Here is a 27234-nt window from a genome sequence, read left to right as displayed (position 1 = left end):
ACAAGTAGTACTTTACAACCAGTTTAATTAATAAACAATAAAATACTTTCTTCAAAATACAATAACTTGGCGCCATTACCAAACCTACCTGTTTGGCACGCTTCGTCGAAAGATTACAGCATTATCCACAGCCAGCCATCTTAAAATCTTAACCCTTCGATGCCAAGTGTCAAAAGATTTGTACAACATCATAAGCCGCTTACGGTCCATTGTAGCCATTGTTGTATACTAAAAATATAATTTAGGATTCTTTGTAATGAGACATTGGGTGGTTTGGTGTTAATAACTCTTAAATAATTATAGATAAAGGATCTTAATGACGTCAGTAAGAAGGATGTTGAATTGAGTATTTTGGGAAAGAGAGATTATATATTTGTAAAAGATTTGTCACCAATGAGATTTTAGTTTTGAGGTTATGTTATTTTAAAATGTAGTTAGGGAATTGTTGACAGTATATTAGCTAAAACTTTTTATTTCTGTTATTGTGAAATAACTCGCTGCTCACGCACTTGATGCTTCATAACTATTAAAAAGGTTTTCACGAACATTCAGTATACAAAATGTAATAGCGCGAAAACTATAAATAAAATAAAATGAGATAAGATGTTTTTTAAATACCTATACTTTTTTTTACAAGCTACAAGTTCGTCACTAAAATACACCTAAGCAGTTTTTTATAATAAGCCTATAGCCTAAACAGAGTATTATTATGCAAATGTCACATCATTTGATCATATGATTTGAAAGTTGAACAAATCAGAACTTATAAAAAAGCTACAAAAAGTTATTTCAATCACACTACCCAATACCAATGTCTACCCAATAGTTCTCAGTGTAATGCAATTTTTATTTGTAAGTAGTATATGTAAGTTACAATGCAAGCATTGTAAAACAATACAACTTTTATAATGATGTTCAAAGCATCGGTAAGCGAACCTTGCTTCTTGAATCGTCGCTCAACACTCATAAACCTAATCCATTCATCACCCTTAACTTAACACACCGACCAATCACAGCCAAGAGGCGGAGCTTAAATCCGAAACAGCAATATATGATTTTTAACAAGAGAGAAAGAGATAGGCAATGTGTAAGCGTTGCAGCCAGAATCGGGCGGCGAACAAGCTTTCACCATATCGTTCAGTCAAAGTTTGCAATTTGAGCTACGAACCCGCGGTCGTATTCGCACGGTTAACTATTTACGACGCGAAATAAATAAATTTAATTTAATTTAAATAAATCAAGTGTCTGTGTAAATTTTAATAGTGTTTGAAACTTTAATTTATTTTATATTATTATTTATATTGTTGTTTTTTTTAATTGAATGTTGTTGTGAAGTGTCGTGACGTTACAATGTCGGAGGCTGGCCGTCGCGGTACTGCCTACACTATAGACAATATACTCGGACATACGGACAGACAACCAGGTATGATATTATATATTATATAGTAAAATTACTGGCCCGTGGATCTTCCCGTGACAATATTTAAAGTTTGAATTAACTTCTACAAATATTTAAAATCCAAAAAAAAATCAAATCATTTAGGGACTTTCTAAACTTTTTGTATTACGAACGAAAATGTAATAATTCAACACAATTTCTTTTGCCATAAGATTAATGTTCAATTATTAGTATAATTCAAAATAATTGAATAAGTTTAAATTAATTTAATCTTTATAAAGTACTTAGAATTATTGTTTTCTTGAAATAATAGTAGGATTATAATAATTTTACGAGGTCAGGGATTAAAATAAGTTCTCACGGTTTGAGTATTAAAGTATTTAGAAGTTTAAGATGAAGTTTATAGGTACTACAGGACAGATTAATTTATGTAAATTTCGACTACTTTTCCAATCTTTACAATTATTTTTCTTATTTATTAAAGCACATCCTACTACTGTTATAAAGGCAAAAGTTTGTAAGTATGGATGTATGGATGTTTGTTACTCTTTCACGTAAAAACTACTGAATGGATTTGAATGAAACTTTACCACAATATAGCTTATACATCAGAATAACACATAGGCTACAATTTTTGAGGTTTCTAATGTGAGGACGTAAAAAAACACATTTTTTGCGCTTACATTGCAAACGCTGACTGAATCCTACAAGATAGATAGAAGGCAGATAGATAAATAGAAGGCAGGTATAAATTATAACTTATATCTTCTAACCACGCGGACGAAGTCGCGGGCAACTGCTAGTATAATATAAACAAGAAATGTAACACAGTTAATTTGAGGTAATTGCTCTCTTTTAACTTTATTTTATCCTTAATGAATTACGTATGTTTTACTAAAATTATGATTATAATAACTATTACATTGCTAAGGTCCAGCCTGAGGCATAGGTCTATAAAAAGTCTCGCCTCTTATTAATTAGTCAACCCTTTATTTAACAGAATTTATTGATTCCGTAGAGCGCACTATAGAATCAATAATAAAAATAAAAGTGGAGTATTTATTATTTTTTTGTAGTTATTAGGAAAATGAATTGACTGTCTCTTTTTTTGTACAACACTGCGATTAAAGGCGACAAAAATAATAACGACTCATTTAACGCGATAGATTACTTTCCTGGAATAAAATAATTTATAAGTAAATAGTTTTAATTAATTGAAAATATTATGTAGTCATTATGCGAAGATATTAACAATGTGTAAGCGGAACGAATCAGCCTAGATCTCACGACACAGGGAATCCTAGTGTGAGGTCTAGGACTTCAAACAACTGTTTGTAACTTATGAGACAAATAAAATTATTATTAAATTAAAATTATTATTAAAATTAAAAAATAACTACCATTGTGTACGTATCTCGACTTTGGCAGGGACGAAGATGTATTTTTTGACGCTCTGTAAATTATGTATACTGTTAATTTTGTATTTATATTAAGTGTTATATAGTTTTAATCATGTACATATTAGGTATTTCAAATTCTGTGAACCAATTAATTAAACTTGGGTTTCAATTCAGGTTGTTACAATGACAACTTTAGAAATAAATAATTTCAGTAAATTGGATACGCTTTGATTAGTGTTAACAACATTTTAACTATGTCTTGCCTAACTCGCTTTGTATCATAGTTATTCTGACGGAAAAAAAGCTCCCGAAAATTAGGTAAAATAGCTTTTTATATGACGTAATTGGAATGCTGATTCAATACTACTTTTTTTTTAATTTGAACTATTTAAATCACTTTTTAATATTTGTCCCGTAAATTATTGGAATTCATTAAAATGTTATTATTTTGATTGACAAAAGAGAAAATTAATTAACTTGATTGCTTGCGTAATTTGTTACCACTATTTCATTTATTTTAAGTGTTTTATAATATATATAATTAATATAAATAATTACATTAGCCAACATAAATTAAGGTTAAATTATTTTTAAATTAATTAAAAGAAATGCCAATTGGTACGATGATTGTAAGAAATTAATTGAATTAAAATTGAAATGACCAAAAGTAACCGCGAATCAAATAGGTAGTAAATTCTTATCTCATTTTAATTTGTGAAAATATTGTTTATAACATTTAGAAGTATCCCTAAGTACAATCTCGAGTTGTAATTGGATTTAACTGATTGCTCTGAGACCTAACTTCGATGACTCAGAAATTATTGATTGATTTTTCATTATTTGGCAACAACAGTACTAATACTGTACAGTACTATTTAGTGATTCGGTATATCAACAATCGAGTATTTGACAAATAAAACTTAAACAGTTTTATTTACAGTGTCCGTCAGACGGATCATCTCGTTAAGACAAATTGAAGTGGATAGAGTGATTTAAAATTTCGTGTGACGTCACTTACCAGTACGCTTTTTACTAGTGAGTTTTTGTTTTTAGCCCCCACTAACTACCCTTATTTAACAATGGATGATCTCATTAACTACAGACAATTTTATTAGCAAATTATTTTGACGACAGAATTTAAAATGCCATCGAATGGATAATAAAATGATAGATAGACATTTAAATTTAAGTTTAGCTTCCGTATTCATGACCCCGGTTAGTTTTAATCTTAGCCGGGAGTGCGCATTGCCTTAAACAGGCCGCTAGGTATGAACTCAGTTATTTATTTATATGTAGTTAATTATTTGATCCATTATATACCTAATTATCGAAATAGTTTTATAATCTCTACATTAAAACCTCATTTTTACATCCATCCCTTCGAATACAACCAACAATACCTACATATGAATGTATAAAAAATATTACAAAATAAATATTAGCCAAGTTAATAACCAAAGTAAAGCACGACTAAGGGCTACCGACCCCCCGTCGCGACGCGTTATAATCACGCAATATTTTGCTTCAATTCTATTTTATCTATAGGAATACTTTGTATATGGTTCATCGCACTTGGCTGGTCTTTTGAGGATTATAAATATAATGCTTTTGTTGAGATGTAATTATTGTTGCTACATGTGGCTTCGGTGATGGTACTTCGAGCCGTGATTATGGATGGAGTTTACGTGCATAACCAGTTCCCTTTTGGTATGGTTGTGTGATGTTTTTACTATAGTAATATTACGTTTAGACGATGTAATGACGACTGATATGGAGGTGTTGTAGTGAACTATATGTTTCATTTAATAATTTAAGGTTAAGCTGGGTGGGAGAACAGGACTTTTTTTATTAGCGGCAACTGGAATGGAGTTAAATCATTGTATAGTTTATTCCGCTTTTTTCCTTCCCCACTTCGGATTCGGTGAAATCCGGGTAAATAAGGGTGGTGTCTAGTGTACCTAATCTTGATGTTTCAGTTTTAAACTAAGGTTATGGTTATTTAAAATGTGTTATGTTATTGCGAACTTAAGTAAATGAAGTATGAATTTTGATCTCGCCTTCTTGCTCTCTTTTTTCATAAGACATGCCGGCGATTTCATCCGTGAATGGTGATTTTGGGCAACATTTTGAAATGTATTTAAATAACTACGTTCTGTCGGGCTGTTCTATGAATATAAACCATCTTAAAATTGAAACATGTACAAGGAAAAATCAACCAAATCTGATCAACCCAAGTTTCCAAAGCAGTAAAACGCTTTTTTATAATTTCTTCGAAAAGGCTATGTTAAACAATTTTCCACATATCTAGTTTCTGCTTCGACTGTGGCTGAGTCAAATATTTACCTTAATAACGTATATAATCACGTTCAAATGATCATAAACACAGCGATCAAAAATATTGTTCCTCATTAGTATTCTGGAATCAGGTTAGGAATATTTAGTTTACATTAATAGTTCAACCTATCAGTATTTAGAGATATGCACGTCAAAAGGCAGGAGACCTTAATACCTCTGAAATTTGATGCCTTGGGCCGTCGCCTCACTACGTCACTGAAAGTGTTTAAATATGATGTGCTAGAATATCCGTGGGTCGTGGATCCCTTCCTGTCTTATGATTCTGGAGTCCTATGCAATAACCTATAGGAAGCTTGTTTCAAAAGCTGCACGGATAGCTGAGTGGTAAAGGTCACCTCGCCAAGTTTAATGTGCGCGATATTCGATCCCCGTGTAGGATAAGCGTTTGTGAGATCAACGAGTGATTTTCTGAATATGAGTGTCTTTGTGCATGTGACTAGAATGCTTACCAAAGTCCCCGCGACACGAGAATTAAATTATCAAGTGCGGGAACAAGGAATAACATACTTCCCAAAGAGTATTTATTTGATATCCTGAAAACACGACATCATAACATTATAACTTCAATTAGATATCCTATCTGGAAGTTGCATTCTGATCAGCCTGTTTTCTACCTACGATTTTAAACTTTCCTACGAGGGTATAGAATTCAAAATGCCATGTATTTTACTTGGGAATTGAAGTGCCAATTTGACAGGATTACATCGATAGCACAAGTTTGAAAGAGTATGCTATTTTTAAAGCCTTTTTCATACTTAATGGCATTGTGGGGTGCTTGTTATCGATAAAAATGTTTATTTTTTTATAATATTCTGTTGTTGATTTTACTTAAACGTGTATAAATAAGATAATATATGTCTAGATTTTGTAGATTCTGTCATCCGGTTTTAAAACCTTAGTTTAGTATAAAAAAATGGAGGTCGCGTAGATTTTTTTATAAACTTGTATTTTATATTTTTATATTTAAAATGTAACTTTTCAATTGTTTTTGAAATTTTCGAGAGTTTGGTTTTAAAATAAAGTAGTCAAGTTATTGCTCCTTTTGAACATTTAAAGATAAAAAAACATTCAAAAATTTTACTTTGTAGTACCAATGTCGGCAATATAGCTAAGTTTTCGGTTTACATCAAACAAGTTGCTTACCCGTCGGCCATCATTATGTTTTTTGAAAGATTCCCAACGAATAAATCAGTATCAGACTATCATGTTATTACACTCAAATAACTAACTAAGGGACTATTAACATTGAGATTATCATTGTAAAATAATGTTTAAAGACTTATCCTTTATAAACATTCAATTGTTGATTGTATTCCGATCTTTATACAATTGTAACAAAGCTCATATGAAAATAGAATTAGAATAAATAGTGAAAAGCATTGACGTTAAGTGCGCTGTACTTTTTCGTTAAATCCCCTGTTATTGAGGGGCATTAATACAGATGATTTTGAACCCTAACTTTAAACATTTAGAATAGGTTTTTGTTTGTGATGGTGGAGTTGAAAGTGCATAGGGTGATGGGACTTATGAACTGGTACAAAACGGTAGCAGAGGATTAAAAGATCGATGTCATGTCAATCACACGTGACTCTGAGAACAAACGTTCAGTTATGTTGTTTTCACGAATGCTTAATCTGAGAATTTAATTCTGTTACGATGCAGGGCAGTTTTTTTAGAACAACGTTGTTCAATTCCGGGCATGGTGGTAACGAAAGTTTGCTAATACAATAGGATTTATGAAACACTGAAATGTCATAGGTTTTTTTTGACTTAATTAGAATTCGACTGTAAAATCATTATCTTTGTTAGGAACTCCTTCACGCTCAAATTGTGGACTAATTTTGATAAACCTTAGTGAAGATATATTAAATAGTCTTAGATTAGACTGTTGGTAACTGCTGTGTGGAAATCCAGAGTCTAAACAGTGTGCTATATGTCTTAATTGTTGTTTTTTTATCGTCTTCTGTTTCTGATTAAACTATTATGGACAGTGTAAAATATGTAGGTATATTAAATAGGGAGTCTTTAGGCCTGAAACTAGTCCGGCAATTTGAATAATTACGTTGCAATATTTAACTTACTACAACTTCAAATACACTCTTTTTCTATGATAAATATTAGGTATATTCTTATTCAGGGAATTTTGTAGAGTCGTTTTGGTCCCCATATGACGTGGGACATGTGACATGAATTTTATTTGGAAATTTGGTTAAGGCTACGTCACGTCGCTAAAATATATTATGCACAGTATTCATTATAATCAATATGAATTCTTGTGGTTGTACACGTTATAAGCGGCAGAATGATGCTATTTAAAAGTTTGCAATACATAAGTGATACAACAATTTCTGGTGAACTATCTCACGAAAGTTTCGTTCGAAATACCGAGCTCGGGGGACGTATAGACAGACACACCCCTATTACGATGTGTCGGGATACTTTTAAATAGCTTGACCAAATATAATTTTGTGAGCGAATGGTGCTGAAAATATTTGCTAGTACTTATATATGCAATCTACGTACCTACATAGTCTCTTGGTGATTTTTGGGAGGTATTTGGTATTTTTGTAATATTGTTAAATTCTATTGAAAAATATTAGGCTATACAAGAAAAATATTAACCACCAAAAGTAAATAATTTCATCCCCAGCGTAACTTTTAAATAACTTGACCGATTATTATCAAACATATCTAAGAACACTCGCATATAATTCACCTTTAATAAAATCTAAACTGAATTGAAATCGCTTTAGCCGTTTGGGAGTTACGAAGCGACAGAATTAAAATTACCCTATAATTACAAATCTTATACCACCACATGTGACCGTCTAAACATTTCCACTTAAACATCTTTTCTCCTACAGATCGCATTGAACTGAAGAGCGAGAGCGTCGCTCACTCAGACTCAGAGCACGAGCACGACCATGAGCATGAGTTGAGTGAGCACAACGAGCACGAGCACGGACACGGCGAGCACAGCGAGCATGGCGAGCATTTAGAGGCGTTGGATGCTGGACGACCGCGCAAGGTAACTTGATTTAAATTTAATTGTTTTATGGTAGGTAATAGGTATGTCAATAAAATGTTACTTTACATAATATATACGGATATGAAAAGCCACACACAAAACCGTGTATTATTAATCGTGTCAATAATTCTAAACTAATATGGCAAAAAGCCAGGTGCACCGAATTTAAGAAATTACTATCGAAACCGCAATTTTCTGCCAAATTACCTCCATCATTTCATGTATACTGCATTTGCCGCTCCTGTCTTCATCATCATCATCTACAGCCTTTGTTCTCCCACAGCTAGGTAAACGCCTCCCCTTTCTCCTGCCCTTTTTTCCGACAATCTTCTGCCAAATTTCCTCTATGATTCCATACACACATATGTCACTTCTGTCTTCAAATCATCAATTATTCAAAACTCTTTATATGCTCTCGACCGACCTGTCTGTTCGATGTCCAAGCAGGTGCGTCGCAGCCGAACTACCTTCACCACGTACCAGCTCCACGAGCTAGAGAGAGCCTTCGACAAGACGCAGTACCCTGACGTCTTCACCAGGGAGGAGCTGGCGATGAGGCTCGATCTGAGCGAAGCTAGAGTACAGGTCAGTAATCACTATGAATTTTTAAATCGTTTTTATTCCTACCAGCTGTACGCCGCCATGTTATCTTAAAAGAAAATATAAGTATAGGTACGATGATCATCATCCTTCCATCCTTTTGACATCTTGGGGTTTGGGTTGGGGTCGCCTTCTAGTCTAATTGGATGCAGCTAAGAACCATTGTTTTACAAGGATTGCAACACGCTACGCTTAGTTAGACTAGTTGTCAGACGTTTTCTGACTGTTTTTACCCTCCTCAACCCAATTACGTGGGCGACACGACAACCTATGTCAGACTCGTAGTCAGACTTTTAAGATTTTGACTACCCGTAATAACTGTCAAAGATGTATGGGTAATAACTAAGACTTAAAATTTACGGTACCTTCCGAAACACGGAGGAACGCGCTATGACATGGATGCTCACCCATCTACGGACCGACCTTGCCAAGCGTAGCTTAACCTTTAATCAATTACCTTACGCAGTTATATCTTTGCCTTGAGCTCTCCTAGGTGGAAATTATTCTTTACTAGTTCTATCTCGCGGTATTGCCTGCGATTGAAAAAAATGTATATTGTTTCTGCGAATTATTTTGACTATGATGAAAATTTATATGAATAGCACGAATACCATCATTTTGCGGTTACGACTCCTCTATTAACGAGGTAATAATAATTTCCAAATAATTAATTAATTTGAATCAGACTAATAACTTTCATAATTAGCAAATAATTTGTTACATTTAATAACGAAACCACATCCTCAGTGTTAATTATTTCATATTAAATTATGTTTAAAGTGTTATTAAATATTTGATTTTAGGCTGTTAGTTATACTGATGTTAAGTTTCCGATAGAGTTATTAAATAAAGCTTAAAATGTAAACTTATTCTCCATTTGTCCTAAACTCTACCGGTTACCGACTTAATACTTCAGAATCTTAACTCAGCTCAGAGCTAAGTTCAGATTATAAAAGGCGATTAAAACTAAAGTGCCAGAAAAATAACCAAAAAACAAAGCATAACGATTGCCAAATCAAAAATTTATCGGTCTTTTATTTGCTTAACTATCATCAGTGTCCAATTTTAGAAAACTTTTACAACAAATAATTTGTAGTCCTAAGCGCTCATTATTAGTCCAGTTTCTGTAAATTTTGAGCAAGGGGGGGGGGGGCAGAGTCATCAAAATTAAAAAGTTGTCGAAATAACAAAACTAACCAAATAATGAAAAAAAAACATATACTAAGCCATCAAATTCATTCAGCGTGTTAAATTTCCTTCTTTCATTTTTACAAACCTACAACTCTACAGTTAAAAATTAAGTCAATCATTTTAAGTACTACCTGATTAGTTACACCTACGACCAGTTAACAAGTACCTATTACCAACACAATGACCGCTAAAGGCCAATTCCTAGGTGCGACGGTAATTAAAATTAGTTTCTATTCTGAGCGCCGGGCACAATGAGAGCAAATTGTCGATAGCTGCTCACCACAGCTGGTAAAGGTAAGTGTATAGAGTGTATACGAAATGCGATAGCAATGTGTTTAGGTGGGAATTTGAATTTCTAGAAGTGTAATAATAGTGTAATAATATTGTTTTGTCTGTAAAAAGACGGACTACAAAAAACACCTACTGAGTCAAACTGTACGAAATCTGTATGGTACCAAAACAGATATTTTACGTTAAATTAAAAAAATAATCAACAAAATCGGTTCTGAGCTAAGAAACATAAAAAAATGCAGATGATTGAGAAAATTCTCCTTTTTGAAGTCTTTTGGCAAACAAGTGTAATTATTTTTAGACACAAAAAAAGTAACACGTTTGCAAAAAGTCCTAGCTGGACTTTTCGCAAACATTCACGTCTCCTGTTTTAATAAGAGTTACTTAATTTTTATAACTGGTTGCTGTCAAATGCAGTCCCTGAGTTTTCAAGGGTAATATAAAAGGTGATTAATCAAAGGCTAAACATATATCTTATATACCTACACACCACGATAACGCATCCACAAACCCACAAAACAAGTCCAGTCCCATTTAATCGCATTAAAACGCAGCCACCGTGCCGCGGCCGAACGCGCAAGCGGCACAATGGCCGCTAATTCGCGCGTCATTACGTTCTTGTCGCGAGAGCGCTAATGTTTGCAGCGTCGCAACCGCGCATTACCGCGACTCCTTCGCTAATTGTCGCAGATATTGTAATCAGGCCCCTTGTTGGCGCGTTTTGTAAGAATGAAATTATTAAGTTCCGTCACAAGATAATAATAGCCAATGTGCATTTGCAGCCATTTTGCTGCCGTTGCTTGGATTGTTTTCTTCGTTTTTGTTTTAAGTTTCTTTTTTATTTTAAATGTTTCAATGTGGACGTGAAATGGTCTTGGATTTTTAAAGACAGTTACTTTATGCTGTATAGTTTTGGTGAACACAAAATAAAAGTTTCAATTAATATACAGTTTTCAATGATGTATGTCTCATTTGTGTGTTGTGTGACACTTTCTGTGTTGAAGTTTAAGGTTGTCTTAAAAATATAGATAGAGAGTTCATGAATGGAAACAAAAGAAGTAACTAGAAAACGATTCAAAATCCAAAATTAGGTACGTTCGATTTAAAACTCATTTCAAGATTTGTTTACAATCAAAGTTCACAGCATCTATTTAATATACTTCTTTGATTACAACTCATCCTACCAAAAACCTTTTTAAACCCACCCCTTCACCACTCAAAAATGACGATGTCTTTGAGTTCAAAAAACCTTGTAATTTCTACCTAACAGTTCCCAAATAAGTACTAAGATCCCAGATGATTTGAGGGTCTATCACCATGTCATTGAAGGCTGCTACTGTGATGGAAGCGAGACAGTGCCCTACAAGTCGAATACCGTCATCTCTCTCACTCCTACCTTAAGAGTCAGTGGTAGACCCCCTGACTTCGTCAGTAAGTCTTATCCAGCTTAAAGTGACGCTCGTTACCGGTATTCAAATCTCGGGTGTGTAATTAAAAGTTAATACTGTCTTTTGTTTGTGAGAGGATAATTTTGTTGTCTGTGTTTTTGTTGCTATGCGACCGGCTAGTGACATTTTTGGGGTCGGTTATGTATGAGTGTTATGCTGTTTTGGGTTTGAAGTTTCTTGATAATGGGGCTGGTTGTTTTATTGTATCTTAACTTTGACTTATGTATGAGGCATATCGGATGCATAATTACATACTATTGAATTAAGCCTTAACTTTCATACGTTTAACAAATGCTAGTTTGTTTAAATGAGCTAAAAACCTTAATGAAATTTCCGAAACTACTATTATTATGACTTAATTAAAATTTTCATACATATTTGCTACTAGCTGTTCGCCCGCGGCTTCGCCCGCGTCGAGGTTGGTTATATCGCGTTTCCAAGAGAACTCTTCAAAAGTCCGGGATAAAAACTATCCTATGTTATCTTAATGTAAATTTCATTATAATCAGTTGAGTGGTTTAGACGTGAAAGCGTAACAGACAGACAGGCAGACGGACAGACGGACAGACAGACAGACAGAGTTACTTTCGCATTTATAATATTAGTAGGGATTATTTTTCCTTACAACATTACACTCTACCGATCTGCAGTAAAAATTAATATGTTCACTGCACTATTATACCACTAATTACATTAATACATTTTTAAATAGTTAAATACCTAATCGTCTGACAATTAGACGTAATCGTAACTAACAATGGTTTAATTAAGCGCGGTTTAACGCGAAGTGCTCTTTAACTGTAGTTAAAGTGGGCGCTATTTGGTAATTAGGGACTTCATGCGGTCTGCCGAGGATGGCGGAGGAATGAGGAGGATGGAGGAGGTTTTTGAAGGGAATAATGGTGATATTAGACGCCATATTAAAGCGTTAGATGCCACACTTAAGGGATTAGAGATTATGGTTTCGTTTCTGTATATACCGCTGTGATTGATGGAAAATTTTGAAAAAAAAATATTGGATTAGGATTGACTTGCGTGAGGATGAATCATATTTGAAAAATGAAAATTTTAACAAACACGTTTTTATCGGGATTGCTTGACTAGTTTCGGACCCAGACGGTGTCCTTAATCATGAGCTGACGCGGTGGCGGCTCTATAAAGCCTGTATAATGTTTGGAGTTGGTTGTATCTCTTGGTTTCTTGGTTAGCGGAATCATGTTGCTTTTCTAACATTTCTGTGACTTCTTCCACAAATAAATCTTCGTTTGATATTAGCGTTTGTCGTAATTATCATTTTACACTTACAATTCTATTTTTTATATCCTTCACTTTTATTACACCGTCGAAACTTGGGCAAACAACAAAAAGATGATTAAAAATAGAATATTAATCGTCACACAAAATAGGTTAACATAGAAGCTTAATACCAAAGATATTCAAGTATTCGTATTTGTCAAGTTGCTAAGTACCAACCCTAGCATCAAGCATTAGGGGTGCCACACAATTCTTAAATCACACTCAACGCAGTGCAAATTGCTTTTAATCCACTTCATAGATGCTGTTCGCCGACAAAGAACCGACTGCTTTTATTTTTGTTCAACCATTTAAAATCCAACCTTATTCCCCAGTCTTAAGGTTGAGTTTTCTAGTTTATGTAGCACTTGGAATACAGAATGCAATGGAGTGGGTCTCAATAAAAATGTCTAGTGATTGCCCTATGTAATCGACACGCGTTCTCTTCATTTGAAGTGGTACTTGTGTAGCCGAACGAATTAAATCTATGTTTAATTGATGAATTTTAGATATTTGCTGGTCGGAAATTGGATATAAGTGGTATCGATATCTCAATAGTTTGATGGATTTGAATAGGTCTTGTTGAAGTATATCGGGAGTAATGATTACAAGTCGTTACGTTGTCAGAAGGTTAAAAGTCTGACAGCCAGTCTATCAGGGGTATCATGCTGCCCAGGTAACTGGGCTGAGGAGGGCACATAGGCAGTGGCTCCTTGTAAAACACTGGTACTTAGCTGTATCTGGTTAGACTGAAAGCTGACCTCAATATAGTAGGGAAAAGGCTAGGATGATGATGTAGTAGCTGCAAATAACAGAAAAGATTTGAAATTATATCATTTAGAAAGTCTGAATGTTTCATAAAGTACAGTTTCTGGTGTATTAACGTTTTTGCAGTACCCATTCATCTTATCTTTCAGTACTTAGGACAAATGTCTTAAAATAAAATTGATTTTGTTTAACTTGTGATACTAGATAATAATAATAAACCTTAATTTTGGCATATATAGATCCGTCCTAGCAGTATAAGTAATCATGATGAGCATTGACAAAATGAATAACTTCCGAGTCCGAAAATTTCAACCATCGCAGAAGTCAATTGAAGGAAAGAAAAGAGAATGTCTGACGAATATACAATACATAAGTACATTAGATATAACAAGAAAATTGGCTTAACACGATTTAATTAGATCAAATTGTTCGTATAAGTGACGAGATTGGTCCAAGCCACCCGCCATAATTGTTCGCAACAATTGTACGAATGCAGCGACTCAAAAACCTTCTCATTTGAAAATTATGAAATTACACCAATTTTTTCCTTCTACAATGTCTTTTTATTAGCGCAATGCGGCCCGACTAGCTCAATTTATTTCTATTCTCCGTTCGATCGCAAGGAAAAATGGACTTTAGGCGTTCAAATTTTAGGTTAGTTTCCGTACATTTGCGTGTGGGAATGGAAACCACGTATGCGTAATTGCTTTTCATTACTGTTCCATTGTAGTCGAGAGGTGCGGACGAGAGAGGGGCGGGGGGGGGGGGGTGACGGCGTCAAATTGCCAACAATTACACAATAAAAAAAATTAAAGTCGCCCGCAGCTCCGATTGGTTCTATTATGCGAAGAATCTGAGGCTTTTTGATTTTTCGTATGCATGTTGGTTCTAATGCGTGATTCGACTTTGAAGTTGTTTCAACCTTCTATTGTTGATCTTAGACTTGTTTCTATGTAGTTAGTCAAAGACGGAACTAAAGTAACTGCGTTTTTGAATACTTGCGTGGAAAGCACTGATTTATATTATATTTATATTTTTTTATATAAATAAAAAAGGCTAGTCGAACGTGAAAGTTAAATAGGTATCAACCTTTTTTTTTTTTTTTTTCCGGGGAAATCCTCATGGACTTTCTCCGCCCCGGGGAAGGCGGAGAGGTGTGCCGGACTCCTACCGGCTAAAACCACCGGAGTGCTTCACCCTTCCCTTGTAACTGAGACCACGGGGACGCAATGCAAACTACCGCGATCCCAGGCAGGGACACTCCTTGCAGGAGCTGCCACTTTAAATAAAAAAGTTGATTTTACTTCCACCAATTAGGAAGCACGCGGAAGCACCGCGCGCGCCGCCTTTAGCTTTAATTTAGGGCGATAGACTTCCCCGCGTCTACCGCCGAAAGCTATTTATGGTGGCTGAAAGAGAGCATTATCAGCCCTCCTCTTAGCCCTTGTGCGTCGGGCACGAATCGGGAGGGTGGTCGACAGCTCCCGCTCCCTTTCCGCACTTTCTTTGAGTGCCATGACCTCGTCACTGAATTCGGCGACAGCTCTCCAAGATTCCTCACTTCCAACCATTGAGGCTACTACGGAAGGAAGCGAGAGATCCCCGCCCACTACCGCAACGACTGTCTGTCGTTGTATTGCCCATGCTGGACAAACCTCCAGGGTATGCTGCGCATTATCCTCGCTGTCGTTGCAGTGGTGGCAACAAGGGGTGGCTTCCCTTCGGGCGATCCGGAACAAGTAATTGCCGAAGCAACCGTGTCCCGACAATATCTGCGTCATGCGAAAGGTTAGTTCGCCATGACGCCTGCTCACCCATTCCTGAAGGACCGGACGGACAGCACCTACAGTCCTTGATCCTGCTCCTGGACTTGTTAGCCGTTCGGCCCATACTTCCAAGAAAGCATTACGGAGCTCCTTTAACATGGCCCCTACTACTCGAGGCGGAGGCCTTTCATCGCGCTCGAGAAGATCTTTTCGCCATTCATAGGCGGCCGCGAGAGTTTTGGCGTCTAGGTCCCAGGGAAGCGATCCTGCCAAGATACACGCGGCTACACCAGATATAGTACGATAGCCGCGTATGACCCGAACTGCCATAGATCTCTGGGGCCGGCTCAGATGACCCAGACCACGCCGCGTTAAGTGGTCTGCCCACACTGGTGCTCCGTATAACGCCATGGAGCGTATTACTCCCGTAAAGAGTCGGCCACAGCTGGCACCCGGCCCTCCCAAATTAGGCAACAGCCGACTGAGCGCAACCGCTGCTTTGAGCAACCTAGGCCCAAGTTGCTCAAAGTGAGGGTCAAATGTCCACTTGCTATCCAGTACTAGCCCGAGATAGCGCATAGTAGACCTGACTTCTATCCGTACCCCACCAATCACAATATGAGATCCTGCTGGCGGTGCTTTTCGAGGCCCATGAAAAGCCAGAGCCTCGGATTTTTCCAGTGCTACCTCTAGGCCCAGCATTTTAATACGCCCAACAACCTGTGCCACGCTTGCTGTAGCTAAATGAGCAGCCTCGCGAAACGAACCCCCCCGAGCTAGCACAAGTGTGTCGTCAGCGTAACACACTATACTGACACCCGGGAGAGCAGAGTCTCGAAGGACCCAGTCGTAGCCGATGTTCCACAGGAGCGGCCCCAGTACCGATCCCTGTGGAACACCGCAGGACATTTGCCTTGACACTAAACCACTGCGACTCTCATAGAGCACTGTTCTTTCTCCTAAGTAGGCCCCAATAATTCGACGAAGGTATCGAGGAGCATTGTGGTATCGGAGGGCCTCAGTAATAACACTCCACGGCAGAGTATTAAAAGCATTAGCTATATCCAATGATACTGCCAATAACACTCCGCCCCCCGACACTGCTTGATCAGAGAGGCTTTTGACGCGCTGAATAGCATCGATTGTCGAGCGACCTTGTCGGAATCCATACTGGTTGTCAGACAAATCGGGCCCTACCCTAGACAGATGTTCAACGAGGCGATCAGCGATTATGCGTTCGAAAAATTTTCCGACTTCATCCAACAATACAATGGGCCTGTACGCGGATGGTGTATCGATGGCACGCCCCTCCTTCCGAAGAAGCACAAGCCTGCCCTCTTTCCACTGTTGTGGAAATACACTTTCTTGTAGACACGTATCGAAAATGGACTTCAGTCGGGGCCCTAGAACACCGAGTGTTAAAGCTAGCACTCGACCGGGCACTCCGTCAGGGCCAGGAGCGGTACATTTTTTTTTGAGTCGTAGTTCTGCAGACTTCATTTCGCTACTTGTGACTTCTGGTACCTCCATCGTCAGGTCAAATGTCTCGGTGCTAGGGCGCATTAAAGGAGGAGTGAGTATCGGCCTAGATGGAAAGAGTGTGGCAATAACGCGCTCCAAGAAATACGGTTCCAGTGTTTGGGTTATTGGTGGAGCCCATGGCCGAAGCTTGCCTCTTACCATTCGGTATGGGCGTCCCCATGGGTCCCTATCCACGGATGCCAACAATTCTTCTCTAGCAGCGTCCTTAGCACGACCAATGGCTACATTTAGGCTAGATTTTGCCTCTTTGTACGCTTCGTATAACTGAGTCTCAAGAGAATGGTTTATGGTTCGTCTTCTTCTTTGCCGTGTATACTTCCGCCTTGCAGCTATACACGCATCTCGCAACTGACCCAAATCTTGAGACCACCAATAAACCTGTCGTCTTGGAGGCGGCGGCCTGGAGCGCGGCATAGCCGTATCACAAATTTGCGACATTGCGCGCCGGAACCAAGCCGCCTCTGCATGGATCGACGTGGATATATTCGATGGCGCAATCCAGGCCTGGACGATGGCTGCCTCTTTGAGAAGCTCCAAGTCTAATTTTCCGAGCACCCATCGTGGAAATGGTGAGGACTTCGTCCTTGTTGAGGTAGGTGCTGATGTAGGAGACAGTTCAAATCGAATAGAAATAGCGGTGGTCTGACAATGTTTCCACTTCTTCGAGTACTCTCCAATTATGAACCATTTGTGCGACAGTCGAGCTAGCCAGAGAAAGGTCTACGATAGAGCCTCCCTGTTGCCGCACGCAAGTTAATACTGTGCCCCTATTCAGGAGGCATAAGCCCGTTTCTAGGAGCCATTCCTCAACGAGAGCTCCGCGCGCATCCGTGCCGCGGGAGCCCCAAGCCACAGACTTAGCGTTGAAATCACCTAGGATAAGCACTGGGTAGCGGCGATGTTGTCCTATCAAAGCCCCAACATCGATTAGAAAGGCTTCAAATTCGGCCAAAACCCTATTAGGAGAAAAATAAATAGCCACAACCAGAACTCCTTCCACCAGTGCTGCAGCACAGCATGAACGCCGTGCCATGACACTCAAAGGTATTCGTGCCGTTATGGCTACCAGGCCATTTAGGTCACCCACCCAGTACTCGCTGGGAGGAATGAAATAAGGCTCGGAAATCGCCGCAACATCTATAGACCACTGCGCCATGCTCTGGACAAGGAGATCTTGAGCTCTGGCGCAGTGATTTAAATTTGCTTGCAAGAAACGTTTAGCCATATTTATATCGTCATGGCTTGCACCCTATCCGTATCTGCAACTGCTTGCGGCACGGCATTAGTCTTCTTCACTTGAGCTTTCTTGCTATTTTTCAAATTTGGGGCACTTTCTATGCATACTTTAGCACCCAATTTATGTGCAGGAGATTTTCCGCTAGCAGCGCAGATCGGACAGTGCGGTGACTCGCTGCAATTTCGTGATTGATGACCTGCTTGTCCACACCGAAAACACAAACCCGAGCGATCTACTTCATCAGTGCAGATGGCAGCAATGTGTCCGTTCCTTAGACAGCGGAAACAGCGGTGCGGACGAGGTTCAAGTAGCCGCACCCTAACCGCTACTAAACCAACCTGCAGATCAGTTCCAACTAACTTACTGGCTGCAGTAATGGGGCACTTCACCACCACTGAACCACCACTCATACCGTGCTCTCGTATGTTTCCGACTTTGACGTTCGCAACCGGGCATGCCCCGGTGCGTGCCACCACTGCAGCCACTTCTTCCGACGTCACAGAGTCGTCCAAACCCGAAATACTCAATTCAGCTGTTTTTACTGGCCTTGAAACCTTTAGAATACCGGGGCCAATCGCGTTACGGATCTGTTCTGCAAGGACATCAGCCCTCTCTCCACTCTCAGCACCCGGCACTTGCAGAATACGCGCTCCAGTAGCTGCTTTCATAAACCTAATCCCGAGACCTGCACCCCCTATCTTCTCTTTGACTTCGGACAAAACAGATGCATAGGTTACACCTTGTAACTCCGCACCCGGTTGCAGTTGTAAAACCACAGCCGTCGAGTTAGGTGTACGCATTTTTCTAGCTATCGGTATTTTAGGCGCGCCCTGAACCTTTTGCAACTGTTGATCCCTTGGCAACTTTTCCTTATTTGTAGGTTTCTTTCTCCTGCTAACCACGATCCATTCGCCATCAGCAGCACTGGCGGCCGCTGCTGGATCCGAGATGGAAGCATTTATTGGAAAGGAGTCATCTTTTTTTGCTTTGATCTTGCCTTTATCGGTCTTTTTTGCACGAGGCTGGCCAAGATCATGAGATCGAAGTGAAGGTGGCAATGGTGGGTTCGCCTTTACTGTTGCTGGTGTTCTCTTTGTGTCTGCAGCCAGTGCAGGCCGCAGACGCATCTCGGGCAACAACCGTTCTTCTAAACCCTCAATTCGTGCATTCACCATGGTCCCCACCTCAATCATAATAGCACGAATCAGTTCCCCCTGAGGTACTACAGCATTGGCTGTAGCTGCGGAGGCGTTAACAGGGGAACCGATTTTCTCTGATGACACCTGACTTCGGATTTCAGCAAGTTCTTTGCGCATGTCCGCCAGCTCTTCTTGCAGACGAGCGTTATCAACTTCTAGTTTAGTTGTCTTGCTTTGCAAAGCAGCGGTCTCCTCTGTGACCGTTCGTGTGCCGAGTGTTTCCACCGCGTCACTTATTGTAGAAACTGCGTCTCTTAAAGCTCTCTGGAACGTACCTTTTAAATTGCCAGACTTTGAAGCAACTTTCAGGACAACATCCAGACTAGTCGAGACGGCTTTTAGAATGGACGAAGTAGACCTTTCGGTGTCACATTTTCCATCTTCATGTAAGACCTCAGTCATTCGCACCATTGCAGCACGGGCGCTTTCAACTGACTCAGCTATTTCGTCTTCCGCTTTAAGGAATGACTCCTTTCCTTTTTTCAAAGCAAGAAGTGCTTTAGCCTTCGCTAGACCGACATACTCCCCAGTAGATGGGGGTCGGCCTCTTCCTCTTTTAACGATCGCTCCAACTTTCGGCAAAGGCATGTCTTCTTCGGACGAGAGAGGTTCAGAACCTAAATTCTTGACCGCTCGCGGCCGTTTCCTCAGTACTTTGCTTCTTAATGGTTCTACGCTCATTATACTCGATGCAGTATCAGAACCAGACACTGTACCCACCATTTCATCGTTTTTATTTTTAATTTGGTTAATTTTAATCATATTTGATCCCACGAGTATAAAGGATGTAAAAAGTCCGGCCGAGCAGAGCCTTCTGTACTCGACTAAGCGTACTACTCCATCAGGGTCCGCCGGTCCTGTGGAGGTGCTCGCTAGCAACTGAAATTCCCGTCAGCCATTCATCTCCTCGTCACGAGCAAACTTGAGATTCGGGGATTTTTTATAGTGGTTTTCCTCCACGCGGTCCGGCCAGTTAAGGCAAGACCCCCGCTCCCCGTAAGGTCCCAGACCCTCGCTGGGGGCTACGGTATGCCTGCGGTGACCTTATCCAAGGCTGTGCCTAGAGGTAGTGCAAGTAAGTCTAGACCAATATCTGCGCTTCATAAAACACCATGCTACGTCAGAAAAGCTGGCTAAACCCGCCAACCATCCCACCTTTACCCTTTTTACCTTTATCACGTCGAAAAAGTAAAAGCAAGCCTAACGCCCGCTGTCGCTGCCCGGAATAAGTCCAGGACGCCAGGGGTTCGTTACCACGTCTTATACCACACACGTGAGGATCTCTCCTCTCCATCGCTTTACTGGCGTCGTTCGCGCCGGGTAAGCCCGGTACCACACATATCTGTGCGGCATTCCCCTATCCACGACCTGGGGACGCGCCCGGTAGGGGCCCAGTAACCCCTTCCCGCAGGACACTCCTTTCCTGCGGTTCACGGGAAATAGGTATCAACCTAACCTAACCTTATTTATTGTATGATATAAAATAATTATCATTTCTTTCCAGCAAGAAAATTTCTTCTGAATTATCAATTTCATAGATTTTGAAGACAAACTTTAATTTTGTAATACTTACAAAATCAAAAAACTTGCAAAAAACTTATTCCTCCGAAATAACGTTGAATACTTATAGAAGTGTGTTAATTTGACATTGATCAGCAACTTTCGACAGCAAAAAAGAGAGGTGAAATAAGTTTTGTCGTGTCTTTCTGTGACACCATAGCTCCCGAATGAATTAAGCGGTTCGAATATTGTTATTAAAGTAGTTTGATCGATTAAGTTTGATTGATTAAGTTTGATCAAAATCGGTCGAGCAATTTCAAAGTTATAGGAGGGTCTGAAGTTTTTTTCGGGGGATTCTAAAGTTTGTAATTTTATTTTCTTGTATGAAGTTTGAAAGTTATCCTGTTGTTAAATGACCATGTTTTGTTATCAGGTGTGGTTCCAGAACCGTCGTGCGAAGTGGCGCAAACGAGAGAAGGCTCTAGGAAGGGATCACGCGCCGTTCATGCATCATGACCATGGTGAGTTATACTTAAGGCTTGCATACATGACACATTAGGTATTGGAGTTCTATCGTTCTTATGGTTCCATAGTTATACAGAATAGGTGAAACTTTGAACGTTCCTTAAGGTTCCGAAAACTTTTTTAGTCTATTTTTTAGTTTATTTATGTTCTCATATACCCTGTAAGTTACATGATGCACTTTTATGGAAGTTTCGACAGCAACTTTTTTATAGTCTGTGGTATAGTTTAATTTTGTTTGGTGGTTAAAAGCGTAAGATTGAATTATAGGTAATTATATAATTATGTATTAATTTACTGACGCACTTTGACGCAGTTTCAATTGCGGCCATATTAAATTCAGTGGTTGTATTGTTGAGTTTCTGCAATTAGAGATGTGTGAGGTATAGCAGAGAGACTGCATAAAAAATTACCGATACAAAAACATACATACACAAAATCGTAACACAAAACTTTTATTTTTGGTACTTTGAACAAAATCCAATATTTTTTCAACCCTTTTGGGATCTCGTTTTAAATTAAACATTGCATAGTAACACGGTTTAGGAGCGTGGGCCGTCAACAGTGGGCGTTTCACAACCCGATATTTTGTTACAGTTTTAGATTTATTTTTTACTGGATCGCACTGTTAGTTAAACTAAAATTTAAATGAACTAACGTGACCGCTACGCTTTGCTACACCTGCTACACGCTACGCCGTAGCATTTGGTAGCATGATGTTTATTTTATGGATTTCTTTCTAATGTATGTTGTTATCGTTCCAAACTTGTAAATCGAAAAACTTATTATTTAATTGTCGTTATGATTTGATTTTTGCTTTAAGTTAATTGTTTTTTTTTAATTATGTTTGCAATTTATAATATTATTTTATACAGCATCGGTTTGTTGCAGCATGTTATATGAAAAATCAATAATACACAGTCCAAAACTAAACCTAAAACATCAATACCATAACAACTCGTATAACTCTCATTATACCAAAAACATTAATAGTCATAAAACACATAATTACAAGAAAAATATTTTCCTTGTCAAAACGGAACATCCCCTATAATAACAAGGTACAATCATCGACACAACTCAAAACTCACAAGTTATATATTTGTCGTAATTGGTCTCGTTTATCGGGTACCGCCACATCGGTAATGAAATACGGACGCGATTGTACCCGATGTTTACCGATCATTACCGATCATTTACCGATCGCTATCGGCCGTGTGAGCAAGTAATCTGTACCGAAATTAGGGTTGGTATTATTTTAATGACCATATTAAAAAAAATGTTTTTTTTTTCAAATAGTTGGAAATATTAACTACAGTTATAGAGCAGTATTAGGATTAAGATTCAGATAATTATAATTAGCAAAACGTTTATTTTTACCATTACAAAAAAAAAACGCAAAAGATATTATGGCCTGTTTGTAATATTAAAATGTAACAGTGCCTTTCAATATTACATAAAAAGGCTTAAATTACTAGGTAGCAAATCATATAATTCATCTATGATATTAATGTGACATATAATTACGAACGAAACATTTTCGCATTTTTATTCATTTGCATATTTGTAAATTCGTAAAAAAAATACTAATAACTATTTATAAAGTAACAACCCTAGCTTACACAGCGTGGCGGGCCGGGTGTCAAAATCAACGACAATTAACACCGATGGTGCTGTGATTATGTGACAACCCTGCGCGCCCATGTATTTAAAACACTATTTAAAATGCCTCATACATTACGCATTGATTTATTTTTAATGGAAATGTAAATGTATTTTTTCTTTCTTTTTGAGTAAATGGTGTTGGGGTATTTAGAGAGCTGTGTTAATATTTAAGATAATACTGACTTTTTGCAGATAATACACTCACTAGACTGTTTTTTAGCGATACATTTAGACCGATTTCGCATGTGCGACGTACGATCCGAACCTGTGATAATATAGTTTTAAAAATCTCGGACAGATTTTGGATATTGTTCATACAGTAGTCCGATCATTGATAAGAATCTAAACAATTCAGGAGCCTTTTGGCATACGTCATTTTCGTAGAGACGGCCTCGTCACACCACTGCATTATCCTGAAGTTATTTTAGCCATCGTTTTGCTTCTCGGCAACTTGTTACACGCGGCTTCAAATCAAAGTTATCCAAAAAACACCAAGCCATTATAACATAATGCATAAGCGACAATTACACACAAAATCGTGAATAATCTAAGCCTACAATAATAAAGCTTTTTAATATTTACTTACGAAACACAAACATTTGGGTATCATTACACTAATGTGTGTATAATGGCGGTATGTTTGTGAGATGTCGCGATAAAGACAAGTATGTACAATCCGTTTACCGGTAGCTTATTGTTTGGTTGTTAACACTTTTGATTGTGATTGTACAAAATTTTATTTGTGTTTCGAAAGTAGAAAATATTTAGATATTCTTTCTATAAACATAAGATTGAAAAAAAGGAAATGAAGATAAATATAAAAATTAGTTTTAGTTTTTGAACTTATAAAATACTGTGGTTTTTGGTAGTTTGAAATGCAATTAAACATATTTTATGTATTTTTGTTATTAAAACATATTTTTTACCGACTTCACAAAGGAAGAGCTTCTCTTTTCTGCTTTTCAGAACTTCGAACTGGATGAAGAGATTGATTTGATTATTTTTTCATTTAACCCCATATAAATTTCCTTATTTTTAGCTCAGTAGGTATTTGTATGTAATGGTTCTTGAAAAATATTTTTAAAAAGCTTGTTTATGGTATAATTTATTGTGACAACGGAACTTTGATGACAAAAAAATATTGATAAGCACGTGCGTTGAACACCCTCCGCACGCGACAAACGCGATAATTACTTACTTTTTTATTGATACTTACTATATATTTATTTATGATTTTATGATGTGATAAACATTGTCACTGTGTTATGATTCTATATCATTTGCTAAAGATATTTGGTTGAGAATCATTAGAGTGCTATGAAAACAGAACGGAAATTTAGCATGTTATCTAATACTAGCTAGTTGCCCCCGACTTTGTCCGCGTTGTTAGAAGATATAAGTTAGGAATTGTTGAACGGAAGCCCTCGAAGATGAATATTTTTCCCCATTCTTGCCACATTTTCCATTGTATCTTCGCTCCTTTTAGTTGCAGCGTGATGTTAAATAGCCTTAAACCTTCCTCGATGAATGGTCTATTAAACACAAAAAGATTTTTTTCAATTTGAACCAGTAGTTCCTGAGATTTGCGCGTTCATACAAACAAACTCTACAGCTTTATTATATTAGTATATATAGAAGATTATTTCTTTACTGACCACAAAAAGGGATCTTATATCAATTCTGTCAATATATTTTTAGTCTCTCTATAAGTGGTTATGATTATCATATCCAACGATTTTTTTTATATAAAAATGAAAATTACATTCTAATTCGTTCCAACTCAGCAGGTGACACCACACAACGCTTAACTGTCGCCCTATTTTACCACCTGCCTAACTATATTACGCAGTACAAACATTTCATTATTTGCTTGCTAACGTGCGCGTGAGTTCGTCAAAGGGCGCTTTCTACTTGAATGCAAGGGTGATAGATTATATTTTTGTTATTCTGATTGCATTTTTGATATCAGTGCGTTTGTAATTGGGTATTTTTAGTAGTTTTTATTTTTTGCTGTAATGAACATTTTGGTCTGCTAATGACTAGCCTTTTACCATAGATATGAATCAGGTTCTGTTAAATCAAATATATGTCGTTTTTCGAAATGCCTGTTCCAAATTTTCAGAGATAATTATTTTGATCTTACGTTAGTTGTGAGTATGAGACTGAGTATGAGAGTATGAGAGAATGATGACTTAGAAGTTTTGCACCGCGGCGCAGGCAATCCAATCATGTGTTAATTCATTCGTACTTTCGAAATGAAAAACACTCGCCGTGCTTTACGCTCTATAATTGGCATGTTGGTCTAATGTTTAGTGGCAATGACTGCTACATCAGAGATCGTGAGTTCGATTCCCACCCCAGACAAATTTTGTGTGATAATCACGATAATTCTGTATCTGGGTGAAATTTATCTATATTATGTATGTATTTAGGAATAAATAAATACGTTTATCACTTGTCTAATACACGCTCATAATATACGCTTTCCTTAGTTTAAGACTAGAAGGTCATGTGTGACAGCATTTGAATATTAAAAATAAGATTTCTAGCCTTATAGATAAAAGAACTTTTATGTGAAGACGTAACAATACTCCTCTCTTCTTCATTGCCGTGCCCTACAGTGTCAATCATGTACTATACTAATATTATGTAACAACTTTTCAACGTATGGAGTGCAATAAAAGCATTGAGTATTGAATACTAACCTGACTTCCTTTTCCAGTGGTCGGTGAATGGGGCGGCGGTGGTCCTCCGGGCGGAGAGTGGTGGGCTCTTGGTCTTGGAGCTGGTCTCGGCGCGCTGGGGGTGCCGGCACCGCTGTGGCATGATGCTGAACCGGCCGCCGCTTTCAGAGCCTTGCTGCATAGGTAATGAGTTGTTCTTCGTAAGACCAAGTATAGTATGGTTTGAAATGGAAAGCGCGGTATTGAAATGTAGTTTTGAGATAGTGTTGCGAATATAAACGGTTGATGGTGAGTTAACAATTTGAGTCCCGAATATCAATCGATCGTTGTCAGTTTATGAAAGTCATGTGTGATTTTCTAAGGTAACGAATATAAATGTTAAAGCCAGTATTAAGTATCAACAGACTGTTAATTGTCACTTCAAGTTATAGGTATGTGAAATTTCTAGTCACGGAATATAAATTAAATTTTGGTGATTATTCAGCAGTACCTATCTTATGCACATACATTACCTTGAAAAAAAAAATGATTCTTAAAAAATACATGACAATACAATTTATCAATCTGACTAAATACTTCCTAACCTAAAACACCAAGTTTTTAAACCATATCTAACTCCATCAGGTACGTCCTCGCTCTACCACCACCAGCACTGCGACCTCCAGAGCCAGAACCATCACCATCATCACCGCCGTCGCCCCCCTCCCCCTCGCCCTCCCTCGCCCGCCTCGCCAGCGCCGAAGCCCTCCGTCTCCGAGCCCACGACGCCCTCATCCAGGACCGAGTACTTCTCCAACACAACAACAAGGTCCACACGTAACAAGAGGAGACTATTCAGTGGCCAGATATGAATGGACAATAGACATTTGAGGTGCTGTACGTTTTTGTCAATGTGAGCAGTGATGGCTTTTTGTTTTTTGATGAGTTTTTTTTTAAGATGTTGGATGGAATGTTCCCGAAATGAGTTTATTTTAATAAGGTTTACACGTACCAAGAAGTGATGTTCAAGTGGTCTGCTTTTGAAGTCACAACAGTCATTCATTTCCGCGGAAAAATTATTGCTAAGATCTTAAAAAATGTAGAATCAAAAAACTCCCAGTCCCTTTACCATTTATTATCATTTACAGCGAATAACTTCAAACATTATTTGACAATTTCTTAAAAAAGTTTTCATTAAAAAACAAAGGATCATCGGAATAGTAGGTAGTGGATGCGCCATCATCGGCCATTGTATAAATACGGTAGGGCCAGGTAAGTTTAGTGACTGCACATGTTTTTCAGTGATGTATACGATTGTAAATCGCACTATGATTGTAGTTTGTATTATGAGTAGGATAGCCTGAATA

General features: G+C 38.0%; 1 protein-coding gene across 2 annotated transcripts; it reads left to right on the top strand.

Moving 5' to 3' along the window:
• Window positions 1-1291: 1291 nt before the first annotated feature.
• On the top strand, window positions 1292-26834 carry LOC113496058 (retina and anterior neural fold homeobox protein 2-like). 2 transcript variants are annotated; one of them, XM_026875142.1, is made up of 6 exons: window positions 1292-1423; window positions 8019-8182; window positions 8630-8767; window positions 21451-21538; window positions 25927-26071; window positions 26513-26834. In XM_026875142.1, the coding sequence occupies exons 1-6, from the start codon at window positions 1351-1353 to the stop codon at window positions 26706-26708; spliced, it is 804 nt and encodes a 267-aa protein (XP_026730943.1). In that variant the 5' UTR covers window positions 1292-1350; the 3' UTR covers window positions 26709-26834. The 2 variants fall into 2 exon arrangements, with proteins under 2 accessions (XP_026730943.1, XP_026730942.1); XM_026875141.1 differs by having other exon boundaries at window positions 8627-8767.
• Window positions 26835-27234: the final 400 nt, after the last annotated feature.

This window comes from Trichoplusia ni, chromosome 7 (genome assembly GCF_003590095.1).
Source record: "Trichoplusia ni isolate ovarian cell line Hi5 chromosome 7, tn1, whole genome shotgun sequence".
NCBI classification, from domain to species: Eukaryota; Metazoa; Arthropoda; class Insecta; order Lepidoptera; family Noctuidae; genus Trichoplusia; species Trichoplusia ni.
This window is presented reverse-complemented; position numbering and strand designations above follow the sequence as displayed.